This window comes from Glycine max, chromosome 13 (genome assembly GCF_000004515.6).
Source record: "Glycine max cultivar Williams 82 chromosome 13, Glycine_max_v4.0, whole genome shotgun sequence".
Classification (NCBI taxonomy): domain Eukaryota; kingdom Viridiplantae; phylum Streptophyta; class Magnoliopsida; order Fabales; family Fabaceae; genus Glycine; species Glycine max.
Window position 1 is genome coordinate 30,879,651 of NC_038249.2, and position 11,045 is coordinate 30,890,695.

At 31.5% G+C, this 11,045-nt stretch overlaps 1 protein-coding gene across 2 annotated transcripts; it reads left to right on the top strand.

The window, feature by feature from the left end:
• The first annotated feature begins 3,334 nt into the window (after positions 1 to 3,334).
• On the top strand, positions 3,335 to 8,622 carry LOC106795502 (uncharacterized). Of its 2 annotated transcripts, none has more exons than XM_014765703.3 (5): positions 3,335 to 3,671; positions 4,951 to 5,367; positions 6,576 to 6,622; positions 6,725 to 7,697; positions 8,140 to 8,622. In XM_014765703.3, the coding sequence occupies exons 2-4, from the start codon at positions 5,043 to 5,045 to the stop codon at positions 7,673 to 7,675; spliced, it is 1,323 nt and encodes a 440-aa protein (XP_014621189.1). In that variant the 5' UTR covers positions 3,335 to 3,671; positions 4,951 to 5,042; the 3' UTR covers positions 7,676 to 7,697; positions 8,140 to 8,622. The 2 variants fall into 2 exon arrangements, with proteins under 2 accessions (XP_014621189.1, XP_040864178.1); XM_041008244.1 differs by having other exon boundaries at positions 3,406 to 3,671; positions 5,042 to 5,367.
• The last annotated feature ends 2,423 nt before the right edge of the window (positions 8,623 to 11,045 follow it).

Below are 11,045 nucleotides of genomic sequence, written 5' to 3' on the forward strand. Positions count from 1 at the left end.
TATATATATATATATATATATATTAGGAGCGAGGCACCAATAGTAACTATAAATTACAGAAAATAGTTCAATAACTAGCTTTTGCGACTTTCGTACAGATTTGACATGGAAAAATTGGTATATGTGCATTTGAAAATGGAAAGTGGACATGCTATTTATCTTCCATTTTTTTCTCTTATAAATATTTTATGAAAGAAGTTTATTCAAGCACAATTTTAATATTATGAGTTAATTCATGAAAAAAAAGTCAATGCAAAAATTCCGTTTATTTTTAATAGAATTATTTGATCCAATTTAGTTATTTAAAAGAAAAAAAAAAAGTCACCAAACAACTAGTCTCTCAAATAAAAGAAACGCACTAAAATAAAGATGGAATAATGTGTGTAATTTTTGGAAAACTTTTTCACAAGACTTCACAAATACATACGAAGATTTATACAAACTAGTTCACAAATGATTTTTTCCGAATAAAAAGTGAGGGAAAGAAAGAAACTAAAAACAAGAACACACTGAATTATATCTTATTATCTTTCGATCTTAAAAGGATTCCACTAATTAAATTAATTACAACAAATATTCTCACTATCACTTCTAATTATAACAAGTATTTTCTAATTAATTAAATCACTCCTGACTTTAAACAATTAAGTTATCTAAACAGAAAAAATAGCTATCAAGTACATATTGTATACATATTATAAAAAAAAAGTACACATTATGTCATACAGTAATAATCAAGTTGTCTCTAAAAAAAATTAATAATCAACTTGTCAAAAGCTCATTTTAGTTAGCATCTTAAAATGTCATAAATATCATGTAAAGTCTTATTTCTAAAATGTGTTTATTCATATAACATGTTAGTACGAGATTGTTGCAACTTAATTAACAATATTAAATTTGAGTCTTAAGTATTTAATTGTATCAAATAGAATTTTTTTTATTCATAATAGTCATATTTAATTCAAGTATGATTCTTTTAAAAATACACGTAGTATTGTATTAAAAAGATGTTTTTACGGATAAGATCACCAACTGTTAAGCAAATATGTAAGTATTATGATTTCTGTTTGAGTTTAATTATCTGACTTTTGGTATCGCTTGGGCGACAACTCGAATTTGATATAAACATAAACCAAATCAGATTATGAACTTGCATATCACTTGCAGCATCAGTCTTCAACGTTGTTGGTAAGACTAGAAGATCAAATCAATTTGAAGATAATACAGCTATGTTGATGTTATAAATGCTTCTGACATAATTTGTGAAAGTAATTATCAATTTAAGGTATATATATATATATATAAAATAAAAAAAATTCAATATACTTATTTCATTTCAAGGAGAGAATATTAAATTTTTTCTTCACTGACATTTAATAATAAATTATCATGTATAATAAAATTATTAGATTTTAGGTTAAATTATTCATTTGGTCCCTATAATTTCATGATTCTTACTTTTTTAGTCCTTATAATTTACATTTTAATTCTTTTTTAGTCTCATAATTTTGAAAATAGTCTTTTTAGTTCTTATAGTTTCATGATTCTTACTTTTTTAGTCCTATCGTTTTCAAATTATAGGGACTAAAAGAGAATTAAAATATAAATTATAATGACTAAAAAGAACACTTTTAAATTACAGGGACTAAAAGAGAATTAAAATGTAAACTATATGGACTAAAAAGACCACTTTCAAACTATATGGACTAAAAAGGTAAGAATCATGAAACTATAGGAACCAAATGAGTAATTTAACCTAGATTTTATAATGATTTACTTTTTTTTAGCACATAATAATAATAATAATATCAAATGATTTATTTGGTCCTTTATCTTTTAGAAAATTCATTTTAGTACTTTATCATTTTAAAAGGATCAAAATAGTCATTTCGTCAATTTGAAGTTAACACTATTCAAATAAATGCCTAAAAATCGCCACAAAATGAAAAAAAAAAATGAAAAGAAGCAATCGGAACATGCTCCTCATAAATTAGTTTCATTGTTCATAATCATAATTCTCTTTTGATCGAAAATCCCACAACTAAACATGCAAATCATAAATCATAATTGAATTCGAGTGAACGACATGGTGGATTTGGTGATCCAAAAAAAAATCAATAATTTTATTGTCGTGCGTGATGTGAAGGACACTACACACAATGACAATGAGGGTAAATGGGAAATCACGTCCATTCAAGTCTATAACGAGTAGAATCGATGTCTCTCTCATTGCCTTTTGAGATTTGTAGTATAGAAGGAATTTAATTGGGAAAGGTTGGAGAGCGAGACAATGAGGATGAATTTGATGCTGGGAGGGAAGGAAGTTAATCAGGAGGGATTAGATGCCAAAAGTTTTGGCATTTGAGGGAAGATCAACAGTTTTAAGGAAAAGGGATGAGCTAGAATAATTTGGGGATTAAGAATTTTTTTTTCATTTTGTGACAGCTTTTAGCCGACAGTGTTTGAATATCGTTAACAATGTTAGCTTCAAATCGACGGAAGTATCATTTTGAACCAATTTAAAAAAATAAATTATCAAAAAGAATTTTCTAAAAAAAATAAATGACCAAAATAAACCAAAAAAATAAGATAAAGGACCAAATAAATCATTTGACCTAATAATAATATTTACTTATAAAATCAAATTTATAATAATTTTAATTAAATAATAGTATACATTATTAATAATTCATGTGTTGTTCAAGGCCCACAAAATACACATGACACCCTACATGACACTCTAAGACACGTGTCAATCCTTCTATGTCAGTCTCGCAACAGAAGCATGGACACTCGATCCTTAGGAGTCGGCTTCCTAACTAACAGGTTATCTCTAACCTATTGACATTTGAATATTCTTATCTAATTATTTACAAAATCACACATTATCTACAACGTAGACTCATCTTCTAGCTTTTATCTATAAACTTTATCTCTAATATTATCTACAAGTTAGGAATTATCTGTAAAAACTATAACAATAACAAATACCCGCACTCCACTCCTATAAGTATCAAGTTTGATTGAACTCTCAACATATTCGTTCACATCTTGTGAGAAGTCCTAGAGCTTACTATAACCACATTCATCCTGACATGTGCTAACTCTGAATTTAGGTAAGTACAATTCATATAAATTAACTAATAATTTTTTCAAAAATACTTACAAGTGAAGTGAGGCCCATTAAAAAATTTTATGGGTTAGAAATTAAGAATTTTTTTAAAAATCAGAAATTGAGAAATAAAAGTGACTTATATATATAAAAATAAAAAATTGTTTATACAGAAAAATTAAAATAACTTTCTATATAAAGAAAAGAAAAGAACCGAAAAGTAGTTCAATCTAACGTGGCATTATAATAATGAAATAAAACTCTGCGAAAGTAAACCACGTAATCACCTAACGCCGTCACATGCACCAGCAACCATAAGAAAAGCCGAAGTCAGTGACGCAGCCCTTCTAACGCCGTCAAAATTGACGGCGCCGCTCCCCTTCCTCTTCTTCTCTTCCTTTCTCTTCACTCTCCATAGTCCTTCCCCTTTCTCTCTCTCTGCAAAATACTCTCTCTCTCTCTACAAAACTCTCTCTTTCTCTCTCTAGAAATTCCATTTTAAAGAGATGCTCATGCTCCTCTCTTTACCTTGCTCCCGTTAAAGCTACGCTTCCAACTCGTAATCGCTCTCTCTTATTCTCTCTCTCTCTCTTCGAAACATTCATTATATATTTGGCATTAACTTTTTTTTATTTATTTTTCTGTCAATTTTATTATTATTTATTTTAATTAATACATTATTTGTTGTTAGTGTTATTGCAATTTGGTGTTTTTTTGAGTTCTGACTCAAAATTTCGGTTTACACACACACACACACACTTTTATAGTATTAATTTGTTAATATTTATTTTAATTAATGTCATATTTGTTGTTAGTGTTAAGGAAATTTGGTGTTTTTTGATTTATGACTGTGAATTCTTGTTTTTATATTTGTTGTGAGTGTTATGGGAATTTGGTTTATTTTGAGTTTTGACTGTGAATTACTATTCTGTATATATAATTTAATTAATGCGATAATTGTTGTAACTGTTATGGGAAATTGATGTTTTTTGAGTTTTGACTGTGAATTCCGTTTTTTCTGTACTGATTTCGGATCGTTCTGACTTTTTGAGTGTGTGAGAGTGAGTGTGGAGTTGTTTTTTTTCTTCTATATTTGGGGCGTTTGCGGAACTCTTTTTATTTTTATTTTTTTAATTGTTTCTGTTTGGTTCATTCTGTTTTGTGTTCTTAGGAGAGTTTTCTTTTTCTGGTGATTTGAGGTTGTAACACCAATAAGTAAGGTGAGAGTGGAATGTTTGTATTTTATGATGTGTGTTGATGAAGTGTGGTGTTACACAGACGCTGTTGTGTTATGTCTGTGCTCAATGAACTCTTTTGTATGGTGTTAATTCCACTGCCAATGCTCTATTTTGATTTTGATTGCTTTTATAGTTGTTTTATAAGTTAGAGTCGGTTTGGCTTAAGATTTGGATGAAGGTTTTGGGATGTGTTTCTTTTTACAGATTTTGATGATAAGGTTTTCTGGGTGTTTTTGCCTTTTGCTGGAGTTTTTGCCAGATTTTTCGCTGGAGTTTTTGCCGTTATACACGGAAGAATAACATATTTCAGAAAAAAGGAAGTTATGAGGATTTTGGATCATTAGATGAACTATATTAACTAGTATCTCTGCAATTATTTTCCTCAACTTTTTTATCCATATCTTTTGTTACTGAGCTCTTTTTTATTTTATCTTGACTTTTTCTGTCCAGTTTTTAATTTTCAGTGGAATTATGCTTAACTTAAAGCAAGAATACTGTTTGAGTGATGATTGTGATTTCCTTTTTTCCTGATTATTCGTTTGACTGTCACCTGATGGATCATTGCAATTGATTATATAGTTTTTTTCTTCATTCTTATAGGGATAGAGCTGTGTTAACTGGTCCTGGTTGGTGAGGGTGCTATTGGTGTTGTTCTGTTGATGTAAGCAGCTGAATATTGTTTCTATATCAGAATGGGTGCTGTTTGTTGTGTTGCTGCCAAAGATAAAACTATACAAAGTGCATCACCCAGTGAAATCTTGCATCGGAATATTCGACATTCTCCAACATGGAACTTCCGCTGGGATCATCGAGGGCGTGTAGCTGGTGAAGATACTGCTGTAACTTGGTTTTCTAACAGTATTAGCGGGAATGATGGATTTGAGAACAAAAATGAATCCTCGTATGTATCGGAGGATGGAAGCCCATTGCAGAATTATCAAATTCAAAGGAATAATAGATTGCAAAAATCCCCAATCTCTGAAGGAACTGCTAGAAACGTGATAAATTCATCTTCTGGTAATATTCATCAAATCAACTCTGATTTTTTTAATCATAATTCATGCACCTACTTGAGTTGGAGTTTTTAGAATTGAAGTTTTTATTAGTCATTTCTTTCTCTCACCATTTAATATTTGATGAGGTAAATGGGAACCCTATTAAATAGAATGTACCATACAATCACACAGATTCCAAGTCTATGTGAAAGATAAAAAATAGTGTCATTGCTGTACATTAAAGTTGGAAACATGGTGATGTATTCTCTCTTATGTTTCTTTCTCATAAACTATCATAGACACAAGAAAATATAAAAAATTAGCAGTGAATATGGTTAAAATGTTAATTCAATAAACAGAACAGGTTTAGCTTTTTATACCATACCATCACACAAGCAAATGTAGAGGAATTAGATTAATCATTTTTAACACGATGGGACAATAAAATAAAAGAAAAATGAACAGTTAGGAGTAGGAAACTTCACAGCATAAATCAATGTTGATTATACTACTGTTACTATGTACAAAACAAAGCAAAAAAGAATGGAAAATGAAGATGGCGAGTTGAAAAGTGTCATTCAATTTATCTAGAAATGGAAGACTTTTTTTTTGGGTCAGACATGGGGTGTTGGCGTGTGACAGTTTCCCAGTTAGTAGACAGGCTTAATTTCATGTGGGATGGTCTTTCTTAGACAGGCTTAATTTCATGTGGAATGGTCTTTCTTGTTGCCAAAAGGATGTGTTGCATACTTGATATGACTGAGAAGCATAGACTTTCTCTCTTCATTCAAATAGATTTATTTTGACTGACTGTTGATGTTTTGAATTTGATAACCTAATATATTTGTTTGTGTTAATTGTGCACAAATGGATTTTAATAAATTTCTATCTAGTTCATCACAGTCTGGTACATGTTTAACTAAATGAACAGAAAATTTTGTAAGCCGTGATCCTGTAAAATTCCCTTGTAAACACAGCCTTAGATTAGTCTCTGTACTTGAGAAACTATTGTGTACTAGGGCCTTTTTGAAATAAAAATAAAAGCTTGTGGACTTGTGTGTCTACATGAGGCTAGGCTATAAATATGTAGTGTTAAGATGTCTTTATTTGTCTTGCTCCTGCTCTAAAAAATATGTTGTGTATCCTGTTTTAGTTAATCCATTGGTAGATTAATTATTTGCTCAATTGGATGATTTATAGATCTGACATGTTTGTTTATGTTTATATCAGATCAAACTATTTCAAGGAATATCTCCTCAAATGTGAGCATAGAACAGGTGAGATTGTAATAATAAAGGAATATGCTGTTATTTATGTTTTTGTTTGTAGTTCATATCTGATGTCTTGGACACACTTCCTACTTGTGAATCTCTCTGTAGGTGAAGGAGTTGGCAGAATCATCAACCGTATCATGCCCATATCCCGCAAAACTTCCACATTCATTACCTTCTACTTCTTTGTCAGTATCTCCTCTGCCATCCCAAAGTCACCCACTTCCATCCAGCTCAACACCATCAAGGTGGCCCTGCCATTCCACAGGACAGCAACTATCGCGGCAAGTTTCTGATAGCCGAATATTGGGATTTAAGACTTCTAGCAACTTTTATTCATCTGAAGAGAGGCCAGTGTTTCCTTCATGGAGCAAAGAATCTGGTACGCACTCCCATGGTGGGTCTTTGGATAATTGGTCTAGGCCTGGCTTTTCTGAGCTGACAAGCACTTCCCTGAAAGAAAGATGGTCATTTGACAGTGAGTCGTTTGGTTTTAATTGTGAAAGGCTGGTTAGATCCAGTAGTCAGTTTTCAAACTGTTCAGTTGATTTGCAAACTTGTGGTGTTTGCTCAAAACTTTTAACTGAGAAGTCTTCCTGGGGCACCCAAAAGATAATTGCAAGTAATGACCTTTCTGTAGTTTCTGTCCTTATCTGTGGACATGTTTATCATGCTGAATGCTTGGAGAGTTTGACATCTGAAGTCAACAAGTATGATCCACCTTGCCCAGTTTGCACTTTTGGTGAGAAATATACACTTAAGTTGTCTGAAAAAGCTCTGAAAGCTGAAATGGATTTGAAGGCTAAAAATAAGAAATCAAAGAACCGAATTGTGGACCGTGATATTGATGATGATTCCATTGTCTATGAACATTTTAGAGAAAAAGGGCGTCATGGTAAAGGTCCTAGAATCGATTCTAGTTCCAGTGGGAGAAGATCTAATGGGAAACCTTTTCTGAGGAGACACTTCTCATTTGGCTCAAGGAGTTCCAAATCCATGCTGGATAATCAGCCAACCCGGAAGAAGGGCTTCTTTTGGGCAAAATCTAGCAAGGAATAAGCTGCTTTGGGGTTGTTGAGAGGTAAGTTCCATTTTCTTCATTGTTTCGCTCTCTCCAGTAATCCAGTTTATCAATAGCATTTTTCTTCATTGGTTTCTAATTCTAATTGATTTATTTTTGAAACTCAGACTTTCTCCTATTAATTTGTCCCATGTGGGAAAAGTAGGAGTATGTGATGCAAGAATGGTTTGGCTCCAATTTATATCTAAGAGCTTTACCCTTTCACCCTTTGTATTCGATGTGTGATTTGCATAGGATGAGGGACTTTACCTCTTTCTTTTTAGTTATTTCATGTGGGACTAGCATAAGTTAGAGAAAGATTTCAATAGTGTATTTAGTTTCATACTTTTTGTATATGTTTTCAAAACAGGGCAATAGAATTTAACTCCAAATTTCAAATGTTTGAAAAATTAAGCAGTTATTTTGGACTTAATTTTCGTTTATTTTTCCTTCTTTAAAACAGGTTCCGTTGTTGAATTTCTCTGTAACCTCGCATAAAATGACTGAGGAAAGGGCAAGATGTCATTCTTCAAGCTTTGATTTATGATCTGTATAAACTAATACGTGATTTCTAAAGGTTTAGAAGCTGGAATTACTCTGTAAAGAAGAAAATGAAAAGATACAGAAGATAAATATAGGAAGACAAAGATAGTGTTTATAGACCAAGGGTTTTGTTATTTTGTACAGATTGATTAGTTTATTGCATATGGATATAATTCATTCATATATCCAAAAGATGTTCTGTTGGCCCTTGTTCTACTGATATGTAATGCAGTATAAGTGCCATAAGCCCTTGGGAGTTTCTGGTGTTGGGCAATGGTCTTCAGATTGCAAGGCAATACCAATTAGTTTGGTTGACACAAATTTGTTGTTAAGTAATGATATATTAACACCCTGTCACTTAAAACATTTTACTAATGTCTATCGTGTCTATCATTTCGTTCTACTTGATTCTTCTTATTATATCATATTACTTATACTTATTATACTTGTAACTTTGTCTCTCTCTCTCTCTATATATATATCTTTGGAACTTGGAAGTAGGGGTGTACATGGGACTTGTTGGGATGGATTAATTTATGCCTCTATCTAGTTTGAAATTTTGATAAGGTGAATTCTGTGAACTCGATTCCGATCTGATCAAGATTCGATAACATCACATCATTTGTTTATATTTGTTTCTTCTCACCACGTCACATTACCTATCATCCTTAATTTTTTCTTTTTATCTCTATGTTTGTTATCCACCCATCATTTTTCTTAGTTGTTTTTAGTGAAAAAGCAGCCTCACAAGAACCTTACGTTAAATCAATGCTTTTGCCTTTCTGGTCGTGTTGGTAGCAAGATTAAATTATAATAAGCTATTACAAACATGGGTTGCACGCACCCTGTTTTATGTTGCTTGTTGACTGCACGTTGAATCACATCACCAAAAGTCTTCGAAGTCGAAAAATACACGTACATTGATATTACTCGTGACTATAAAGACTTGCGTGCACGTTTCAGTTAGTATTTTGTTTCTAATCTCCATTAATTTCTACTAATATGCCCTCACGAATCATGACTTGACATCACTTAAAGATAGCATTTATTAATAAATCCTTCCTACTAATTATTGGGCAACAAAAAAGGCATATGTTGATTCACACGGAGATTTAACGGATTGTTTGGTTGTGAAAAAGGATGAGAAGAGAATAAAAGAGGAGAAAAAAAGAGAAATATATAAGAAATAGAATGAAAATGATGTTGATTTAGTTGAAGAGAAACAGAGTAAACATGAAAAAAATAATATTTAAATTAAAGTGATTTGATAAATAAGAAAATAAGAGAAGAGAAATTAATATTAAATTAAAAATATTATTATTAATAATATTATAATATATTTTTATTATTAATGTTATTTATTGTTATTATTAATGATAAAATATTATTATTATTTTTAATACTAATATTTATTATTATAATTATTTATCATTACTATAATAGTATTATATCATAAAACGTGAGAAAGAGACGATGTGACAAACTCCAATAACAAAACAGAAACAAGATGTGGCAAATTTACGTAAGGGGGTTCATTTTACAAAGTATTTACGGGATGGGGTCTGTTTCAAAACAAATAACGGAGGGGGTTTGTTTTGTGGAGGAAACCGCCATTGCCACTGGCGGCATGGCTCAACCCGCCATTGCCAGTGGCGGCAAAGGAGGAGAGAAGGGTGTATTGCCAGTAGCAGTGGCGATATGGCCACGTAGGTGGAGAGAGGAGGGAGCCGCCAGTCCGTCTGGCGATATAGCCCACGTGGGACTCGCCCACACGGCTGGCGAGACATGCTTCACGGGCTCGCCCACACGGCTGGCGAGACAGCCTGCTTCACGGGCCTGCCAGCTTCGGTCTCGTCCACAGGACTGGGTACCTTCCAGCTTTTCAGTTCTGCTCCATTGTTTAGGGATGCAGCAACATTGTTTAGGGATGCAGAGTAGAATTTGACCATTGTATACGCTTTTCTTCTATAAAATAACATGAACGTAAAACTTTGGATTCACTTCTACCTTATCTTTGCTTTCCTTACCTTTGCTTTTCTCCGTTCTTAAATTTCTTAGAGTGTTCTTGGTGCTGTTGGTGCTTTGCCTTTGCTGAGTTTTTTTCTTCCATAGTTCATAATTCCTAATTGTCTGGTAAGTGATTTTTTTAAATAACATTTATATATTTATATTTTATGATTTATATATTCTGTTTGTTAATATTTTTAAAATAATAGGTTAGCTAGATAGGTATTGTAAGTTTAGGTTAATTAAGATTAATAGGTATTATAAGGTTAGGTTAGTTATTATTATTAATAAATTAATAAGTATGTTGTTATTAATTTTTATGTAGTAACGGATAGTTGAAGAGTAGGTTAGGTTAGTTAGTAAAAAAATATTATTTAGTTTGTAGTATATATTTTTAGATTTGTAGTATATATTTGAAGGTTAGTTTGTATAAAAATAAGTATGCTGTTATTAGTTTGTAGTATGCTGTTATTAGTTTGTAGTATATATTTGACCATGTAAAACATGATTGACAAATGACAATTTGAATTGCATTGTCTAATTTCACTAATGATCTATTACCAAATGATATGGTTGGCTGGTTTTTATGATGGAAATATTAGTAAAGTTAGAAAATATATCTTTGATATTTTAGTGGTGAATGCATGGAGTTTGTATTTATCACTAATATTTTTTTAAAATTTCTTTATTTATTTTAAACACAACTATTACGAGTTTATTTGTTTAAATTTATTCATTAAAAGTGCTTATTTTAATAAAATAAATGGATCAGACAAGCACACATTGTAAAAACCATAATTTCAGATCGAGTCTAGGTTT

What these genes read in the sequence shown, in the direction of transcription:
- LOC106795502 (XM_014765703.3), top strand. Translation starts at nt 5,043, where the DNA reads ATGGGTGCTGTTTGTTGTGTTGCTGCCAAAGATAAAACTATACAAAGT. An exon ending in CGTGATAAATTCATCTTCTG is followed by an intron (nt 5,368 to 6,575) that starts GTAATATTCATC and finishes TGTTTATATCAG; the next exon opens with ATCAAACTATTTCAAGGAAT. An exon ending in CAAATGTGAGCATAGAACAG is followed by an intron (nt 6,623 to 6,724) that starts GTGAGATTGTAA and finishes ATCTCTCTGTAG; the next exon opens with GTGAAGGAGTTGGCAGAATC.